This window comes from Rattus norvegicus, chromosome 2 (assembly GCF_036323735.1).
Source record: "Rattus norvegicus strain BN/NHsdMcwi chromosome 2, GRCr8, whole genome shotgun sequence".
Taxonomy (NCBI): domain Eukaryota; kingdom Metazoa; phylum Chordata; class Mammalia; order Rodentia; family Muridae; genus Rattus; species Rattus norvegicus.
In genome coordinates this window covers 26,343,355-26,365,556 of record NC_086020.1, presented here as the reverse complement: position 1 = coordinate 26,365,556, position 22,202 = coordinate 26,343,355, and the positions used below count along the sequence as shown (strand labels likewise).

The following is a 22,202-nucleotide window of genomic DNA, read 5'->3' as shown; positions in this document are numbered from 1 at the left end:
TTGATATATATTGTACCTGACAACGTACGACATTGCTCAAGGGAATCCAAGCCCAGTACAACTTCATTCCTCAGTGGGACAAACAAGGAAGCTTACGTGACACTTAGGTTGGAACAGGTAGTGTAGTTTTTTAAATTACTGATTTGTATCTGTACATTAAGAATTTTTAAATGTTCCAATAAAACATTTATTATGATAATTAAAATGATTTCATAAGAGGCTAGAACAAGAAATCGGTTCTAATAACTTCTGTTACAAAAGCAATAGTATTCATTGGGAATTCTTGATAATTCTTGGTAATTACTTTGCTAACTTTCCAAAGGATAATCACCTTGTTTGAAAGAAAACTACAGTTTCTCTATTTTGTACTGAACTTTATTCCAATTAGTCGAATCCTAACTGTGTCCCAGTAAGCCCTGCCTCTCACAGCTTCCTGTACTCAATGGTTTTGTATTAAGTTCGTATCACAAGGCATGTGTTTTTACCAATTACTTTATGGTGATTTTTATCATATAATAAAAGGCAGTTTTCATCATCAAAATTCCTAAAGCTTACTGCCAGTTAAGACAGATTCACATCGTACCCCCTCACAGACAGAGAGGGACAACACAGCATTTCCAACGACAGCCTTAAAGAAAGCAAACAAACTCAAAATGTTAACCAAATAAGCAAAAACAAAACAAACAATATAGCCCCAAATTTAAGGACAGTCTTCAAAATAGTTGGTCAAAATACTTTAAAAATAATAGAAGACCGAGGACCAGAACAGAGGAGCAAACACACTAGACTCCTGGGTAGTTTTGGAAACAGAAAAGGAACAGAAGGCTGCAGGTGTAGTTTAGCAGTAAGGCACTTGCCTAGCATGAGAGAGGCCCTGGGTTCGATCCCCGGCACTGCCAAAGAAACAACACAGAAAAGAAAGAGTCGTTAGTGGAAAGCAGACTTTGTGGGTAACACTGCACTAGTGCTGACTCCCAGAGCTTTACGGTTACATCACAACCATACAGACGTTAATTCAGGGACGTGTGGTGAAGGGTATATGGGGACACTGAAGGTTTTATAACTGTCCGGGACATGTAAAGTTGTTTTACCAGTTAAACAACACAGTGAAGCAATAAATGAAACTATCAATTTAGCAAATTATTTTTCTCAAAAGAGAAACTCTTTTCAAGTTCTTCCTTTGTAGAATGGCACTTTAGATTTAGACTTTTTGAGAAAAAAAAAACATAACTATTCACTAGCTCTAAATGAATTAGTTTTTATTAAAACCACCTACCAGTTTTCCCCTAGAAGTGTTTCATTTAAATGGGCTCCTCAATCTGATAATGGAAATCTTATTGAACTAATTTAAAAATTTGTTATAAGCAAATATCAAATTTATTTAAAAAGGAAAATGACTTTAAGGACTTATCTCTAAAATCTACTTGCCAGATAACAGTACATTCTAAAGATGAACCACACCGTCTTTACAGAGAAAGAATGTGGGTACTTTAATATGCTATTTTTCTCGGTTTTATCTTATATTGTATTGATATAAAGTCCATTAAGAATTTGGTATGTCTACTTATTTCACTCATTATAGTGATACTGGACTCATCTCTTAACTCTATTGATCCTCCAGTCTTTACACGTTAACTAAACGCGTTAGCCAAGCATCAGTCAAATGCTAGCCACGAGCTGCATGTGGCTATTGAAACTGCTTAATGATAATCAGGTTAAAAATTCACTTTTCATCTCACTAGGCCCTTTCCCCATAATCAGTCAACAGCCACGAGCTGCACGAGACTCATGGTTTGCAAGGACACAGAATATTTCATTGTAGCAGAGGACTCTACTGGACCCTGTCATCCTTGCAGGATTTGAACTAGGTTTTCAGGGTCTTTTGTTAGGCATTTAATGATAACCCCGCAACCTAAATTTATATATCAAAGTTGTAATCCTTAGATCATCACAGTATCTGTGTTTAGAGAAGTAGGGTTTACACGAGATCCGTAGGGTAACCTAACTCATACGACCACTGTCTTTGCTAGAGAAGATATGACCATCTAAGTATAGCCCAACACAGTTTCCAATTTACCCTAGGATTCTCCAGTGTTTTAGTTAGGGCTTCTATTGCTTCAATGAAACACCATAACCAAAAGCAAGTTGGGGAGGAAAGGGTTAATTTGGCTTACACTTTCACATTGTCATCAGTCCACCACTGAAGGGAGTTAGGACAAGAACTCAAGCAGGGCTGCAATGTGGAGGCAGGAGCTGATACAGAGGCCATGTGGGGCTGTTAACTGGCTTGCCCAGCCTGCTTTCTTATAGAACTCCAGCCTAAGGGTGACCCGGGAGGTGGGGAGCATCTCCAGGACATGACAGAGACCTGGGATAAGGGAGGTGCCCCAGAATCAATGGGGGTGACCTTAGCTGTGACTCACAGCACTGGGGATATGGAACCTGAAGAGGCCACCTCCTGATTCCAGGCAGGAACCCCAGGGGAGTGATAGAGACAACAGCCCAGCCACAAAACTTTCAACCCACAATTTATACCATCTACAAGGAATGCAGGCACCCACATGGAGCAGAGACTGAGGAAATGGCCAACCAATAACCAGCCCAACTTGAGACCCATCCCATGGGCAAGGCCAGTCCTTGACAATATTAAGGATACTCTGTCATGCTTGCAGGCAGGAGTCTAGCATGGCTGTGCTTTGAGAGGCTTCACACAGCAGCTGACTCAGATGCAGATACCCACAGCCCCACAGTGGATGGAGCTTGGGGGACTTTTACAAAAGAATAGGGAGAAGGATGGCAGGCCTGAAGGGGACAGGAACTCCACAGGAAGACCACAGAGTTAACTAATCTGGACCCTTGGGGCTCTCAAGAGACTGATCCACCAAGCAAAGAGTTGGACCTACACCTCCCCACACATATGTAGCAGCTGTGCAATTGGTCTTCATTTGGGGCTTGAACAACTAGAGCAGGGGCTGTCCCTCAAGCCACTGCCTGCCTTTGGAATATGTTCTTCTAGCTGGGCTGCCCTGGCTGGACCTAGCCCTGCAGAGACCTGATGTGCCAGGGTTGGGGATACTCAAGGGAGGCCCCACTCATACTGAGAAAAAGGGGATAGGGGAATGGGGGAGTGGAGAGATGAGGGGAAGGATTATGGGAGGGGGTGACTGGGAGAGGGGCAGTGAGCGGGATGTAAAGTGAATAAGTTAAAAAAAAAAGGTGCCTGAAAGTTGGATCTTATGGAGGAGGCATCTTCTTAATTGAGGGTCCTCCTTTCAGATGACTCTAGCTTGTGTCAAGCTGACATAAAATTAGCCAGGACATCCAGTATCTTCTGCTGTTTATTTACATTCAAGGAGGCTCAAGTTTAAGGTAGAACTCCAAATGTCCAGTATGCCATGGTTAAATCCAGGTAAATATACTTATTTCTATGTCAAAGTAATTATATGATTATGCATGGAATATTATCTGTTTATGAACAAGAAGAGCTATTAAAAAGCATTTCTAGTTGGGTGGCAGCGGCACAGGCCTTTAATCCTAGCACTCGGCAGATGGATCTCTTGAGTTCAAATCTAGCCTGGTCTACAGAGCAAGTTCCAGGACAGCCGGGACAACACAGATAACCCCTATTACAAAACCCAAACCCAAACCAGGAGAGCATTTCTAAGACCGGGGAGGCAATACATGGGTAGAGGTGTTGCACTTTCCTGTAAGCTTATCTTCTCTCAGAAGCAGCACAGGTAAAAGACTGGAAAGAAAGGGGGACAAAGGAAGCCTGGATGAATGGAGACATCCTACCCTCACTCTGAAGGCTCTAAAGCCTGTCTGGGCTTAGTCTCCTGGAAAAGATAATCTCAAACTGTTACCTCTACTTCTTTGGACATAGGGGATGACCTATTACAGTCGGGAAACAGACAAATCTCTATACCTTAAAACAGAAAAGGGCTAAGGAACTCCCATAGAAGACCTTCCATTGAACAAGACTGAATTCACCGGCCGCTAGAAGGTAGCTGTGTGCTTAATGTCAAGCTGAGAGCAACCTCCCATTGTGGAAGGCATAAATATAAGACAAACCAAAAGCTTAGGAGGTGCCAGGAACTGTGGGAAAAATCTCTCCAGCAGGTCAGCATTGACCCTAAGTACAAGCTAATACTAGAGGTGGCTGAAAGTATAAACAAAACCAAAATCTAGTCTAAACCTGAGTAGAATGGCATAACTCCTAAACCAACACAAGAGTCATGCCCAAGTAGAGAATAAAATACAGTAGCTGGCCTTCCATATCTCTGGATCCCAACTCTGTGGACTCATCCAACCACTGGTAGGAAAGATTAGGAAAAATTTCTTGGTCTGTACTGAACATAAACAGATGTCTTATTAGTTCTTAAATAAGAAAGTGTTAACTATTTATCTAGCCTATATACTACATGAGTCTACCTCATCTAAAACTAGGACTACAGAAAGGTAAATGTGCGAATACCACTTGACTTGACATGAGACTTGAGGACCTACAGATTTTGGTATAGACAAAGGAACCAGTCCCTCATGGATAAAGGGGCAACTACTGTAAGTCACTGCTGCTGCTTACACGATATTTAGCATTCAGTAGGTTGCAGTGTGTATCACAGAGCGATAAATGAAGCCACTGTCAAAAGGGGACTCTCTTACTCAGAGGTGCACAGCGTACTGAGAGAGGAAGGCAAATGGCCACCTGAAGTCTTACTAGAGAAGGAGACACCAAGCTCTATCAGGTTGTGAATTTTGGCAGAGAAATGGAAAGTACAAACAAGAATCAAAAATACTAGAGATGAGAATGTTTTTTGACAGGTTCAGGGAAATTGACATAACTGCACAAAATTATTAGAAATCAAAGTGAAACACAAGGAGAAAAAGGAGAGCCCAAAACATGTATATTAATATCAACTACCTAGCAAAATATGCTACTGGACGAGTAGAACAGGGTTGAAGAAATAAATATTTTAAGACATAAAGGCCCATAACAGGGTTAGTCACAGCAGTGAAATGGTAGAGGGCAGCCCAATGTCCTTTAGTGGGTGGCTGGACCAACAAAATGAAGTATACAGGTACATGTAATGGAGGGAAATTCTGAAATGTTCTGTAACACAGACGAACCTTGAGGACATCATGTTACATACAAAAGGCCAGCCCCCAAAAGACAAATGCCATATGTCTCCACTCGTATTTGAGGTAGTCATGACAGGGAACACACAATGCTGCGAGGGAGGGGAGAGGAGCGTGAGGTAACTTTTTGATGAGTATCATAGATCAGATTTGCAAAATGAAATTACAGAAAAGGGGCTGACCACAGGGAGCACGGGGAACCTTACAGAACTGAGGACTTCCTAACCTTGCGTTACAGGCTTACAGATATAGAAACTGTTAAAATGTACTCGGATCTATGTTAGACACGTTAGGGAATGCCACTGTATGTAGATTCTTTAATAAAGTTATCTTACTACCAAGAAGACAGTAAGGAGCTTTCTATATGCTTCTCTACGTTCTTTCTGTGACTGCTTGGGAGAGCTGTCTTAGAATTGTTCCATGAGGTCTGTATTCTTGGCATGGGAAGAGACTGGGTGGGCAGGAAGTAGAGCAGCTGTGCTGCAGGTTAAGGAAAGGAGGTGCACCTCCGCTAGACATGGAGATAGGAAAGAGCTGGGGAAGGAGGAGTAGTAATGCAGCAGATACAGAAGGAAATAACACAGTCAAGGCATGAGGAGCAAGTGTGCTGGGGTCGTAGGCAACCGAAGCAGGGTCAAAGACACAGGACAGGAAAAGCTAGCTGAAGGTACCCAGGCTGTTAACGTACTTGCTTATCTCCATGCCTATACTTTGAGCCCCTGACGTATTAAGATCTGACACAATCAAGCTAAGAGATTTTCATATTACTATTCTCTTACTCTTCAGAGTACCCAAACCACAGTTGATTACACTACAATAAGAAAACACTGAAGAAAAATTCTCCTATCAGATTCTTTTACATACATTGCAGTCAGTACCCATGGACACAGTACACTAGATCTAAGACTCGTCTAGCCTGGACTAAGGGAGCACAGGGGAGTAGCTTAATATTGCATTCTTATGTTTTTATGCTTTGTGCTTCATTTTATTGTTTTATGTGCATGGTAAGCATACATGGGGGCATCACTTAGATGCAGTGCTCAAGGAAGCCAGAAGAGGTGTTGGAGCCTCTGGACCAGGAATCACAGTGAGGTGCCCTATGCCAGGAATCAGGCCAGGGTCCTCTGAAGGGCCATCAGTGCTCTCAACTGCCAAACCATCTCTCCAGCCCCAGGGCTCCACACTCCCTTCCACTGCTTACGAGGTAAATGAATGCACGATTTAAAAGTCGTTTGCCCACTGCCACGTCATCACAGGGTAAATCTGAGGGCATCTCTATTTCCTCTACTTCAGCTGTTCCTCGAGGCATCGTATTTCCAAAGCACAGTGAAATGCAATGTAGAGTGTGTATGCTGTGTGCGTGCGTGTATGTGTCTGTGTGTGTGTGCTGTGTGTGTCTGTGTGTGTGTGCTGTGTGTGTCTGTGTGTGTGTGCTGTGTGTGTCTGTGTGTGTGTGCTGTGTGTGTGTGTCACATCACACAGATTCTTTTGGCTACCAAGTATGCAAATGCCTTTATTAGAATGACTTATGCAATTTCAACTTCTATAAACTCGAAAGGTTGCCTGCCGTACTAAAGAAGGTTCCATGAGCGCTACCTCAGATGTGTTTAATTCTTCCATGCAAACATGTTCTAATATCCTTCCCAATTTTGGGAAAAAGATTTTTCCTTTACTTCAACTCTAAGATACCGGTTTCCTCCCTATTAGACTGACATTTAGTAGTAACTGATACCTTTGGATTAGCTCTGATACTGTAATTTTAAGCCAGTATTTTACATTTTAGAGATTTTTTGTTTTTAAATGTTGGGGAGGTTGTTCCCTGCCTTGCACAGATCCAGGGTCCTGAGTTTGATTCCCACAAATACAAAAGCATTGCAGGTGTTCTTGGGGATGACGCAAGTCTTTTATTAGAGACAATCTTGAAAAGTTAGACCTTAATTACTCAGGAAGAAGGCAAATTTGTCTAATGATTCAAAGTTATGATCTCATGTTTGAATGCTGGGATAAGTAGAATAATTATTTATTTTTGTGGATGCTTTTGGTTGTTCAGTAAAGTTTCCCTCCAGAAACGGCCAGCTAGTTTTCTCTTGGCTTCAAATCCACAAGGAGGTCAGAACACTTCAACAAAACCACCAGAGTTTCAAATTCAGTTTCCCTTTATTTAAAGTCAAAGTTTTAAAAAGTTAAAAATTTTAAAAAGTACCTCAAAAAGTGAGAGCATGATGTAGGAAGGGTGTATTTACTGAACCTCTGAGTAATGTCACGTGCACAGTCTAGGACAGCTGTCCTCCTGCCAGGCCTTCAGGGCTCTGGGTCACTGGAATCTCTAAAGTCACCACTCTCTACCTGTACCCTCTACCCAGGGAGCACTAAGAAAATATTTAGACAATCTTTTTCAAAATCCTTAAAGATAGGGTCTGAACAGGCTCTTCCTCCTCCCCCTCCCTTCTAAAACATGCTTCCCTATATCAAGGAGGAAGCCGGCCCCTACGTGGAAAGACTCATAGCACTGGCTGATCTGAAGTCTGCCTGCTACTAGTCTTCACTTCCCACCCCAAATGGGGAGATAGAGGGATACCTGTCTAAACATGTTTGTGTTCTCTCTGTGTTTTTGTATTAACTTCTGGCCCCAAGCAGTTCAACTTAAAAGGAACAACAAAAAGATATATTTAACAGTTTAGCATCTGAATTTTAGTCTTTCTTCTTTCTTTTTCCTTTTCTTCTTCTAGATAAGGTTTTTTGTTTTTTTTTTTTGTTTTGTTTTGTTTTTTTCGGAGCTGGGGATTGAACCCAGGGCCTTGCGCCTAGATAAGGTCTTTCTATAACCCTGGCTGTCTTGAAACTCACTCTGTAGATGAGCTGGACTCGAACTCACAGAGTTCTGCTGCCTCTGCCTCCGGAGTGCTGGGATTAAAGGCATGTGCTACGGCACCCAGCAAACCTTTGTATCCTAAAGAAACTTGTTTCTCTAAAGAGGGGAAATTCCCCTTTAATGGAAGAAGGAAAATCTTCTTTTTTTTTTTTTTTTTTTTTTTTTTGGTTCTTTTTTTCGGAGCTGGGGACTGAACCCAGGGCCTTGCGCTTCCTAGGTAAGCGCTCTACCACTGAGCTAAATCCCCAGCCCCTGAAAATCTTCTTTATAATACATCTGCCAGGAGGAAGTACATGAGTAAGAGCTCTGGAGTTTGACAGGCAAATGGCCAGGTGTGTGAGGGGATTTCTGACTCTGCATAAACTGTAACTTCCTCAACATTCAAAGCCTACTGTTATCAATCATTACGTATTAACCCCAGAAGTTCCTCAATACTCAAAACCTACTGTTATAATACACACACACACACACACACACACACACACACACACACACACATACACACACACACACACACACCCCTGTAACTTCCTCAACACTCAAAGCCTACAGTTACTAATCAGGGTGCTTCCTTCAACCCCAGCTATGTAGTCCCAGCTGGCCTTAAGCCTGCGTTCCTCTGCCCCAATCCCAGTACTCAGAAGGCTGGATCAGAAAGATTGCCACATGTGAGCTGGCCTGGACTACAGGTTGAATTCCCGGCCACCAGAGTTGCAGAATTAGCGGTCTCTACACAAACAAACAACAAATAAAGTTGTAGCATCAGGAAATGAATCAGAAGAGTGGGACGTGATGAAGTCCTAAGAGCTCCTTAACCAGTCACTATAGCTCAGGTGTGTAGAAAAGTAATCTGCCGTATGGCTGGGAGATTGCTCAGTGCTGGGCATGAGGACTTGAATTTGGATCCCTAGCAACAATGCAAAAAATTAGGTAAAGCTGTGCATGCCTGTAGTGCCTTAACTAGGGAGGCAGGGGTGGGTGGGTGTGTGTGTGTGTGTGTGTGTGTGTGTGTGTGTGGTGGAGTGTGAGTGTGTATGTGTGTGTGTGGTGGAGTGTGTGTGTATGTGTGTGTGTGTGTGTGTGTGGTGGAGTGTGTGTGGTGGAGTGTGAGTGTGTGTGTGTGTGTGTGTGTGTGGTGGAGTGTGTGTGTGTATGTGTGTGTGTGGTGGAGTGTGTGTGTATATCTGTGTGTGTGTGTGTGTGGTGGAGTGTGAGTGTGTGTGTGTATGTGTGTGTGGTGGAGTGTGTGTGGTGGAGTGTGAGTGTGTGTGTGTGTGTGTGTGTGCTCCCTGACCAGATAGTCTAGGTGCCTGTTTCTGATTCAGTGAACAACCCTGTGGAAAATGTGGCTGGAAAACAAAGTAAGAAGACAAACAATATAAACGTTTGGTCTCTTATGTACACGTGTGCCCCTATACCACAGGTACAGTTTTAACAAAAGCAGCCTGTATTAAGGTCTCTGTCTAAAAGAATTACCATAGTTACACTTTATAATAGTTTTCCTTGGTGAAATGCAGTATAGTTTTTTTTTTTGTTTGTTTGTTTTTTTTTTTCTTTTTTTCTTTTTTTTGGAGCTGGGGACCGAACCCAGGGCCTTGCGCTTCCTAAGCAATTGCTCTACCACTGAGCTAAATCCCCAACCCCTGCAGTATAGTTTTATAATCAATGACATCTTAGACATCAGCTAAAATATAAAATTTACCTAGCTCCTATAAGGAAAGTAGATATACTGGCTTAAGAAAGTTATAAAATTAACGAAGTTACTTCCAAATGTGCAAGGAGGCCTTTACGCCAGTCTATAAACACCTCTGAACTGTGAAGAACATGCACCTTAAGCAGGAACTAACTGTTGAAACAAGTAAAGCACACCTCGGAGTTGGAGGGCTCCAAGATGAGTTAGTTACAGGTCTTGGGCTATCCACTTAGCCTCACTAAGTTTCATCTGTAACATAAGGGTTAATAACTATCTTCACAGCCTGCATGAAATATGGAATGGGTGCTCAAACATTAGGGCTGCCCACCTGTGAATAAACAGTAAAGAGCCTTCAGAGCATCTCAGTGACCCAGAAGAAGCTAGAGATGTAACGTCGACTATTTAAAGGGGCTCTTTCTGGTCAGTGATGTAAATAACTGGAATAGATGTGACTCAAGTCAAATCGGCATCAAGCACTCACTGAATTACTGAAGCTTACTTCTTGGTGTTGTAGATATTTATGACAAGTCTAAACCTTTGGTGTAGATCTCAACAAATCCAACAAGTTAATCAAAGAGTGAAACACAATCACTGTGGGAATGCCGCTGCCGGAGGATGGTGAGGTTGGCGTCTGACGGTGAAAAGGAGCCACAGGAAACCCGAGTTTTATTGCGTTTAGCTCATAAAATGTTCAGCACGACTGCGCAGCTTCCTTCCTGTTAGATTTCAGAGAGAGAAAACTCTACTTCTGGCTCCATTTCTACTCACAAAGATGGAGAGAGTCAGAATGGCTCTCAGAAATGTCCTGGATCCCATAATTGGGCTCTGCATAGTGTAAATGTTTCCACATACATGAGGATATCTTACTTTAGGGGTGTACTACAGATGTGTGCCACATCTGTATACTTGCCTGGTCGCCTGTGGTTGCTGTTTTCTGTCCTAATGCAGTTATGGTGAGGGAAAACATACAGCTGAAGAACCACAGGAGCTCATAATTTTACGGCCACTTGGGGTTCCTAACACGGGGTGTTCAAGCTAAACAGAGGTTCCTACTGGAAATTTGCAACAGCCTATTTCTAGGTAAAAAATCAGATATGGGCACTGAATTCCTTCTCAATTATATTTACTGCTAAAAGACTCAATTTTTAAACGGGTATTTTAAATACCTAAACACTGAAATAGTCACCCTGTATCAGTAAGTTTACAGCACTGGAGTCCATCTAAAACAGGGTAGCAGCTCACAAGAGCCATTGGTAACTTGTAGTGAAAACTTACAAAAGATCTGGCCCAAGTTGATTTTATAAATTACAAATCTATTAGATTAATAGACACCTGTACTTAGGTTTGTTTCCCCTTTAAAAGCAGATAAACAACAACAAAACAACTATTTACTAAGCTTTTCCCAGCATTCCCTACTGAGGAGGTCGTCATGACATGAGTCTTATTACGTGAAAAATGATGTTTCTTTCAAGTCTTATGAATATATATCAGTCTTTTGAAAAAGTGAGGCCAACTAAATTCAAACCTGTCCTCTCCTGTCCAAACCTGTCCTCTCGTTTGCTAGATTATAATATCATAATCATAACCTACTCAAGATAAACATTCTAACTATAGACTGATTTAGTTTTCTTTTTTTTTTTTTTCGGAGCTGGGGACCGAACCCAGGGCCTTGCGCTTCCTAGGTAAGCGCTCTACCACTGAGCTAAATCCCCAGCCCCTTGATTTAGTTTTCAAAGAACTTAAAAATGCATTTCCCTCCAAAGACGGTCACTTAAGGAAAATTCACTGTAAAAACTGCTTGCTGTGCCATTAAGTATTGTTGGAGAAAAACCGAGACACAGAAATCACTCTAGGACTGGCAGAAGTGAAAAGACAGCGTTAACAGAGATTTTGCCAAAGCCATAATTGGGTGGAAGAAACTGGAGGTTTTAATATTTTGCCAGGAAAAATTTTCATCTTTTAGACACTAGTAGTAATCAGTATTTTTAATGGCCATTATTTGGTACTTAGATTCAGAAAACTTCACAGCTTAATTTTGTTTTTGAAGAGGCTTTAATCAAAAGACAACGCTATTTAATGCTTCAGTAGTGGCATGAGCAAACATTTATTTGTTTCTGTTGTCATTTCAGGCAAATTCATTATCTCCAACTCTCTTTGTTAGTGAATATTTAAGCTATGCAAACAATGTGCAAAGGTAAGGACATTGAGCAAAGCCACTGTGCAAATGATCTCAAGGGCAGATGGCAGAAAACTAGTAACAGCTTAGCTCATTACCTACTGCCCTTGTCAAGGGGAGGTTTCAGTTTATTTTCTCAAGCCTTCCTGATCAGCCTGGACAGCGGCAAAGGGAGCCAGAAAGCCCACTTACTTGCCACAGTGAGTCACACTGGTTGGTTAGCTGAGCAAGAGCCAGTATCTCGGCTGGAGGCTGATACAACTGAAATGGGCCAGTGAAAATACTCTGTGGTTCTTCCAGCAACCGTGACAAACTTGAGCACACGTTCCACAAAAACGGCCTTCCTTGATCCAAACAATCTTCTTTGCAATCTGTGGCTCTTTAGAGGACGTCTTTTGTTTGTCTGTTTTTGTGACAGGGTCTTACTGTGTGTTCCTGGCTGACCTGACGCTCTTACATAGAACACATTGGCCTCGACCTCAGAGACCCACATGCTCTGCACTCTAAATGCTGGGATAAAAGGTGGGCATCACCACGCTGACCTTTTGAAAGAATATTTCATGGACATCATCACATTACAACTGCATTTCATTAATGTGAATTTGATTTTGAACTAACAGACTATCCACATGCAAAGGCCACGAGAACTAACTTGCAGGTACACTGCAGGACTAGGGACTTGTACAGGGTTCCTACTTCACAGTTTCTCTCAGAGCTATAACTTATCTTTTTCTCATGGTCGCTCTGCTTCACTGCCCAAAAGATAACTATAATTGACTGCATATAGTCACATTACAGGGTGCTGAGGATGAATGCAGAGATCATAGAAAAACTACATTCCGATGAGTTTAGAATGTAGATTAGTAAAAGTTAGTGAGATCAGAAATATGCCAGTCACGAATAAAAACACTAAAGGCAGGCTGAAATTCTTTTCTCTTTTGAATTGATTTTGTGTGTTATGGGTATTTTGTCTGCATGTATGCCTGTGTACCCGTTGTCCAGACGCCTAGAAGGTGGTGCCAGATCTCCTGGAGTTAGAGACTGCTAGCTAAGAGCTGTCGTGTGGGTGCTGAGAACGGAACCTGGGTCCTTTGCAAGAGCAGTCACTCAGTGCTTGGGCTAACACTTCAGCCTTTGGATAAAATCCCTGAGTAGTCTGGAGGTTCACATTGTGGAAATGGACAGCACACTACGCTGGTGTTTACATGGGAGCAAACAGTTTTATAGTGCATGTGAATGCAGACTGCCCAGAGGACTGTTTTACTTCCACCAACACTCTCTAGGCTGCTTTCCGTGGGCAAATGAGGGCTGTGGTGAAACTTTCTGTTAAACACGGACTCTCTCACGAAGCTCCTCAGGAAATACAGTCCTCGTCTATGAGAAGCTCCCATCACATATTCACCCATACCAACAGCCTGTTGGAATAAATGCCTTAGTGTCTGGACTTATAACTGATGGCTTATTTTCAACCAGATAGATTGTATCTCTATAATTATTACTGACTTGTAGAAAACTCTATGAGAAACTATGTAAAATACAGACCTGAAAGTCTAGCCGCCATGTTGTTTCTTTGAAAAATCATGCACTTAAAGCTGTTAATCTTAAGTAACTGGGGACTAAACGCAGGGCAACAGGTGTGCTGGGTGTGTGCTCTGCCACTGAGCTCTAACCCCACGTCACGGAAGCGTTTATCTTTTGAGAGTAAAATTACAGCTTCAGATACATTTTTAATATAAGCGAATAAAGGGTAAGCAGAGAAATCTAAGACGATTGGACTTTCTAACCATACTTACAGTATATCCACACAAGACCTTAGCAGTGTTTAATGGCACTGGACTTTACTGAATCAGAAGTGACTCTTCATAAAGTTTTAGCAAGTTAGAACTGTCCGATAAATTTGACAAAAATTGGGCGTCTATGGATTTTGTCTTCTGAGTTTTATTTGAAGATGCTGAAATATCTAAAGAAGTTGGTTCAGTTAGTATCTATATTTAAGATTTGCAGCTCAGAAGGAAGGAACATGCTGCAAAGCCTGCTGGGAGCCAAGATGCCATTACCAGGAGCAGCGCGTTTGATGAGGAGCTGCAGGGTTTGGTGTTTGCCCCGCTGGCTTTCTGTTTTCCTGGGAATGCCCCATTCTTCCTTTATAGAGTAGGAATGTTCACTCTATGCCACTGCACATTCCTACTTCACAGGAGCTAAGAGTCTGCCCCGAGGGTCAGCAGACTGTGGAACTTTGTGTGTTGGAACTGTGAAAGTATAGAAGTGGAACTGAATGCATTCTGCATTAGGAGACGGCCCAGAGCCAGCTGGTTTGCACTCACACTGCTACCCAGGGGCTCGTGTATACAAATATCTGGTCTCCACCTGGTGCTTCTGCTTTGGGAGCCTTTAAGAGGTGAGGCAAAAGCAGAGAAAGCAGATTGCTGGGCAGGGGCACACTGAGGATTAGAGCCAGGGTTTGAGCCTGGGCTTCTCCAATCCCTGACTGCTGTCTGATGACCCAGCAGCCTTGGGTTCCTTCCCGCTGCACTCGTCTGAGCTCCTGCCCCTACCATGACAGACTGAGCCCTTTCAAATGGCAAGTGAAAACGAATGCATTCACTTCTTCTCATTTCTTTCCGTTATTTTAACATAGCCATGACAGAAGTACTTCCTATGCCAGCCAAGCAACCCCCCATCCTTCCCTTCCCTCTCCTTTCTACCTTCCCTGCCCCACACTTTGATGATGGCAACACAAGTTAATGCCGTACTCTGGTTTAGACTTAGACTTGTAAATACAAAAATATCCGGTATGGGAGGAAAACGAAAACTATTACTTCAATAGGTTCTATTACTCTGTACCTGAAAAGGAAAAATGCATTTATCCTTTCAAGCACATTTTCTCAGCATCTATAATTCAGTTTAAAAGATGGACTGAAACTGACATTTCTGTTACAATTTCCAGGACGACTCTGGACCAAGGCCTTACACTATGCAAGTTCTCTATTTCTAAAAGTGGCGACAACGCGACTTAGTACAAACTACGCTTCCTAATGATGTTGTAAGGGTTAAAACTAATGTGTCCACAATTCGGATAACTAGCTACTCAATCTACATTTGAGCTCCATGTTCACACAAAGACATACGTTTCTATTTTATCGAGATAAGTGGCGTTACATTTTGATAATTGCTAAATGGCAGTCTACCCTTTTATGTCTTTTGCAAGCTTAACTCAAGCAGTCAACGTATCAAATGTAGCAGGTCAATAGTATTTCCTAGCATTTTCAGGTGTTTTCACCATCCTCAAGGAATTTCTACCTTAACAACAGAAGAGGAAAAAAAAAACTAATATAGAAAAAAAAAACACCAGTCACCTGATTCAACAATGTTTATTATGCCTCTCCAATGTGTCAAAGACCATGGCAGACAGTGAGATCCAAAGATAAATGAGCTGGCAATGGTCCTCAAAAGGCTTAAGAGGATAGGAAACCAAAAATACACCTTTCCTCCTATTCTTTATTCTTAAATTCACGTAGGAAAAAAAAATCTTTACTTCCTCCAAGTTCATATTTCATCTTTCCAGATGTTATTTCTATGATCTCAAGATGAGGGCAAAACCAGCTCAAACCTACAAATATTATACACTGGTCAAGCCCAGCACGACAGGCCTTTCTGGTAACATCTACTCGTCAGCCCATCTTAACACTCGTCTGTTAGAAGTCATGAATGCAGCATGTCAAGACGGCATGTCATGAGAAGTAGACCATGTATGTGCTGTGGGTGATGACTACACTCATCACCTGTTATGTGATTTCCAATGCATGTGACTATGTATGCATATGCACGCATATATTAAACACTACAGAGACAACTCTGCCTGCCTTCCAGGTCCCCCAACCTCTGGATACGCTCATTTTTCAAAATACCTCTGAAGCTATGCTGGAAGATTCGACTTCTTACAAGGCCTCTCTAGATACTCTTGGTTTGCAATATTGCTTACACGAGAATCTGAGAAATCACAGGGCATATGTGCCAATGTGTGCTGAGTCCACGATGAGTTCAGAAATAGACTGCTTAGCTCTAAGCAGTGCTGAGATTGACAGCTAGCTACTTGGTAAATATACAGAATGTAGTCTTACTTCTACATTACCTAGTTACAGAACAAGGAGATAATAGATAAGGACATTTCACTGTGACGTACACTCATGTAAATCATTCAAACAAGGATCTCCAAATGATCCTTTGAAAATATAAACTAACAGATAATCAAGACCACCAAGACTACAAACACATAAGCATATATGCTAGACTTAAGTAAACTGCAATTATAAAATGAACACAATGTCAAACTGTCTTCTAAAATATTTGTTTATACCTATGGATTGATGCTGCTCAACCTTGGATGAAGAAATTTTGTTTTGTTTTGCAGTGGGCAGTGTTTAAGGCAGGAACCTGTATCGGGTCATGGTGCTACAAGTGACCCCTGAGACATCAGTTCTAAATAGGACCTCTTTTCAGCACCTCCACCCACCCTGCTCCAAGAGTCAGGTAACATAGGAGAAGGGGAATAACAAACACTAGGAGACAGAAGCTGGGAAGAGGATTGTAAGAGGTCCTCTGATTATTAAAAGCCACTGTGCTTATCTGCATGAAAGGAAGCCTGTCAACACTCCAAGATGAACGGGGGAAGAGACTTATGAAGGAGGCCTGACCCTTAGCTAAGGAGTGAATGGCTGAGGGAAGGAGTACCCATTTTTCTTCAGGGATGTAGCCACAAGTACGTTTCCCATGATGCAGTAAACAACACTGCACCCATACATATGCAAACAACACTTTTAGTTTGGCCAGTTATTGGGGCATGGAGAGGAGCCTGAATGTAGTGGGAAAAGTTTGGGGAAAGGGGTTCCAGAGAGACCGGGGAGGTAAGAGAAGAGGATGGAGGTTAGCATGATCAAATATATTAATTGCCAAAAATTAAATAAATGAACATGATCATGTGTACACACTCGATACTCACTACATTTCAACTGTACTTTTTGGGCAATTCTAACTTATTTTTGTGAGGAATAATGGCTAAAGTCTGTTAATCACTATTTTTGAAGTTGCTTTCCTGTAGAGACTTGCAATTTCCTTCCAACAGACCAAAGAAAAGATTAGGCTGAGACAGAGGATTAGTCAAGTTCTAATTCTGGTTCGTACAGATTTGTACAAGTTCCCTAACCAGGGCATGGCTACTGGTAGGCTGCCAACACTCTTATGGCTGTCCCTAAACCCATGCTCATAGGAGTGCATGAGCCAAACTCAGGGGGTTGTATAAAGTAAGAATAAAAAAGGAAGATGTCCAATGGGGACATGAAGGGGGGGCAGGTATCACAAATATATATTATATATGTATGAAAATTTCTAAGAACGTAAGAAATATTTTTAAACCCCTAACATTCCTACTTTTCAGATTTTTTCCCCTCTGAAAATAAATGGGTAATTCTGTCTGTTCTATTTCTTATGAGATGGGGCAAAATAAAAATTTATAAAAACACAGGAAAAATATAAACCTAGCTATTCTTTAATGAATACACTTCTACATACCCTATCATCTTAGTCTTTACAGGAACTAAGGATAGTGCATACAACCTGGCATTCAGACTATTATAACTAACATTTGCAAATAAATTAATCATTATAAAATATCTCCCCAGGAAATTAAAAACAAACAACAACAAAGATGGCATTTCATTTGATATTACTGAATTCCAGAGAATTAAGTGCAAGGGTGATCTCTGTTGGTCCTTGGGTAACAGTGCTTTACTTTTATAAACTAGTATAAACCTTTGGCTGGGCAAGCAGGTATGACTCACATGTACAAGATCAATCATCACTATTTAGGGTACTAGATGTTCACACTAAATATCCAGACACAGTAGTGTATCCCCCATTAAATGTTTACATCCTGCTTGCCCCGAAACACTTGCTTATCTATCTCATATCATCATTTCCCATACAACAATGGTACAACATTGCTAGGAATGCCATTATGTAGAGCAAATTCATTTTCAGCTTGCCATCTGCTTATTTGTGCCTACATGCGTGTATGCATGTACATATATGTAGGATTAAACCCCTATCTAGGGTTTCACTTAACTATATTCCCAGCCTAATTATCAGTAATGCTGCTAAGCCCAAATGTTCAAGTGTAGATTTAATTCAACCTGTGAGAGTTTCTATCAACCTGTTTCCACCTTTAAGTCTAGTTACCAGATAGCAATTATGTTTCTGAGACTTATTATAACCCATTCCATGGGCTTATGAATTTATCACGTATCTTAGGCTACTGTTTTAATGTTACGAGAGTCTATAACTGAACAGTGTCTGATATAGCATACATTTTGAATCTGTAGCGCCATCTGGGAGGATTTAAATAATTTCAATTTCACATGCACATTGTGCCAAAGCATAAAATACTACTTTCCCCTAATGTAATATTTAAAGGCAGCGCTAGCTAATTTGCTGTATGTAATGTGCTCCTTTATATAGCACGGTGACATTACTGTGTCTTAACAATTATAAAGCCAGTGCTGACTCTCAGCACAGCCACAGAAGACGGTGTGAGGAGATATTATTCATTTCTGGACTAAAGGCAGAGTCATATTAAGATAATTAAGTCAAGTTTACTTAGAAATCATGTGCTAACCTTTCTCTTCTACCAAACAGATGAAAACTGTTGCTCAGAGAGGAAGCCATTTGCCTAAGTGAATAGTAGCAGTGGCTGAGCCTGGGGGACCTAGGCACACAATCCCTTCACTTCTGGCATGGTTGAGAACATTCTATAGTGTTAGAGATCAAAATGATGGCAGGACCATTACATTACAGACTAAGCATCCTTCATCTAAAGTGCTTTATATACATGCTTTATGGCAGGCACACACACACACACACACACACACACACACACACACACACACACACACACACAGAGCTTACAAACACAATCTAAAGATAATTTTATATATATATAGTCTACTTAATTGTTGACTGTGACCTACTACATGTGATCAGATACATAACTTTCCATTTGTGGCATCCTACTGGCATTTGAAAAAAGGTTTCAGATTTTAAAACATTTCATATTCAAAAATCATATTCTAATTCACATGCCAAAATCAAGGATGTTCAATCTGAATATATATTTTCCCAAGAAGTTGATTCCTTCCTAAGTTAAATTAGGTTCAAGATGCATCCTATGAATTATTCCTGTAATAAAATTGGTAGAAGAATGCACTATTTTAAATATTACACAAATCACACTCCTATGGTACTGTGGTATGTCTCCGTCATTTCCAAAGCATATTCATTAACTTTAATACTTGTTTCTACCATTCATCAACTAGAAAAGCAAGCATATACCTTATTAGATGTATTATGGGGGTACTTTTTAATAAGTATAATAAGCAATAACTGGCTTCTTAAAATTATAATTACATTTTTGATATATAAAAATGAGGTTCAAGATTTAACTTTGTAAGCTTTATTTTATTAATTCTTATACATAAAGTTTTACCAGTGATTCCATGATTGTTTTCAAATTTACTACACAGTTCATGGTTTACATATTTTTTTTTAAAGATTTATTTATTTATTATATATAAGTACACTGTAGCTGTCTTCAGATACACCAGAAGAGGGCATCAGATCTCCCTACAGATGGTTGTGAGCCACCATGTGGTTGCTGGGAATTGAACTCATGACCTCTGGAAGAGCAGTCGGGTGCTCTTAACCGCTGAGCCATCTCTCCAGCCCACATATTTTTTTTTAAATAGGAGATCAAAATTCCCAAAATGCTTGTTTATGTATTCAAATGTGTACTATGGGCCACTTTCCCCTACTTAGATCAATTGATCATAAAACTATTAAATGAGCAATCAGGCTGTAGATAAAGCTCACAGGTCACAAGCCTGTTTAACCTCTAGGTTTGATTCTCAGCACTGCAAAAACAAAAGCAAACAAAAAAACACATATGCGCGCGCGCGCGCACACACACACACACACACACACACACACACACACACACACACACACGGGTTGGGGGAAAGAATGGAACAGGAGGGATGGGAACTGATGTAAGTAATTTCTCCCACTAAACCGAATCAGTAAAAGTCAGGTCTTTTGTATAGTTACTCCACATTTCTCCTTTGAGTGACCTATGGTGACACTGTGGACAGTAGGTAGTAGGTTCTAGTGAAGTCTGACAAGCTTGGTATTATGGGCTATGTGTTAAGAGTGCCGGCCTAGCCCATGTGACCTTCTGGGTTCCTCCTCCCCAGTACTGCAAAACCAACCAAACAAGCCCACCAACCGACAGCACCCTTCACCTAGAGCAGTGCTTCTCAGCCTTCCTAAGGCTGCAATCCTTTAATTCAGTTCCTCCGGTTGTGGTGAACCCAACCACAAAATCATTTTCATTGCTATTTTGTAATGTAATTTTGATACTGTTATGAATCTTCTTTTAAATGAATCTTAATGTAAGTATTCTGATGGTCTTAGGTGAAAGGGTCATTTGACCCCCCCAAGGGGTCACAAACCAGAGGATGAAAACCACTGTCCTACAGCTATGTTTGTTTTCCTTTTTAAATAGTACATAGGTTAAATCATAAAATAAATATTTCAATGATAGAATCATATAGGGAAGAATTTTATTTATTTATAATTATTGAGTATAAACTTGAATTCTTCAATTCACTTCCTGATTTCCCCTGATTAGAATTTTCTTTCTATATGTTATGAAATATTCACCAAGTCTTTATTTCTATAGTAATACCATCTAAATAAAAGGGAAACCCAGACATTCTTAGCATAGCTTTTATTATTATTACTATCATATAAAGGCCCAATCGTAAAAGAATCAACTTAACATCTCATGCAGCCAAATTATTCTTCATACAAGGATGCTCAGTGATGAACCACATACAATGCCATTATCTTCCATTTAAAAAATATTACCTAATGTTTGTTTGAAGGTGTAATAAAGCACTTATAATTTTAAAAAGACACAGAGACTATCAACAAAGAGCTAAGCATGAATTACTACTTACAGACATTAACATGGGCCTCACAACATCCCTGTGAGGTAGGGCGGAGGATTCATGACAGACAATACATGAACTTGGGCAGTTACATGTGCCAAGATTACATAGCCAAGAGATCCTAGTTTGTTAAGTTTCAAAAGAAATAAAATCCATGAACCAGTCTAGTTAGAAGTCCAAGAAAGCCAGCCACTTGGATTTTTTACTTTTCTTCATCGCAAAGTTACTTTGATTTCCAGCAGATTTTCCTCCCTTCATCAAGGGCTTCTCAGTCTTCTGGATATCAGTGAAGCAAGGACCATGATACTCTCCTAAGTTCTAAAGCATGAAAACTTCCCAAATCCATCTTTTCTTTCTCTAGATGGCTCTAGTTTAGCCGTCCTCCTCACCCAGAATTCAAGCAGGTGTCTTCTTTAAAAAGAACTCCCTTCTTTTCATTCTTCAATGTTAAAAGTGCACGACATTAGTTGTCTTTTTAGGCTGTCTCCTTTCTTCCAGGGGTTTCTCTCAGTCAGGGGTCATTTGTATCTTTTCAATCAGAATAAACTGCAGATCCTCTTCCTCCAAGGGAAATGGTGACTTCACTAATTTCAAAAATAACCAAGGCCAGAGAAGTTCTCCAGCAAAGAAAATTGGCTGCCTTCACAGTGAAGAAAAAAAAAAATCCATCTTGAAGAACTGATTTAAAAAAAAATGAAAAAAAAATCTACTATCCAGTAAGTGTCAGGATGCAAGGGACTAAAGAGTCCAACTTTTCCATAAAAAGAAAAAAAAAGTTCAAGTGGAATTTTTTTAAAAAAGTGGTAGTTGGGGAAAGGGGTAGGAATTGATTTAGAAATGTGATGTTTGTATTTATTTCTTACTGTCCAATATATCTTTCTCCAGCAAATCTCAAATATGCTATTCTGTCCGGTATGAGTCCTGGGCTTGACTACTAGCAGGTCCTGTATGTGGTAAAGCTTCTAAAATCCCACTAAGAATCTTTCTCTCTCTTTGTCAGAGAACCTAAGACTTTGTGGCCACATGTAATAAATGGTGACAAAACAGTTGATGTGTATTGAAAGAGGTAGGACTACCAGCTGGGTGTGGGGACAAACACTTGTAATGCAAATACTTGGAAGGGGAGACAAGAGTGTTCTAGGCCAGGCTGAGCTACATGGCCAAAGCACATCTCAGACAAAACAAGCAAAGCAAAGCCAAGGAAGTGGGTGAACAACAGCAGTGTGCTTGGTCTTACACAACACACACAATCTGCTTCACTAGATG

General features: G+C 40.8%; 1 protein-coding gene across 3 annotated transcripts in view; it reads right to left on the bottom strand.

Annotated features, from left to right (window-relative positions):
- Positions 1 to 22,202, bottom strand: part of Homer1 (homer scaffold protein 1) — a 109,268-nt gene that overhangs the window by 22,723 nt on the left and 64,343 nt on the right. The window contains exon 6 of one of the 3 annotated variants that reach the window (NM_031707.2): positions 858 to 893. The exons of 1 other annotated variant lie outside the window; for it this stretch is intronic. In NM_031707.2, coding sequence (NP_113895.1) covers positions 858 to 893 — 36 coding nt within the window. Of the gene's footprint in view, positions 1 to 857; positions 894 to 20,698; positions 21,577 to 22,202 lie in introns of those variants that run through there. One more of the 3 variants, XM_039102105.2, reaches the window with a different exon arrangement.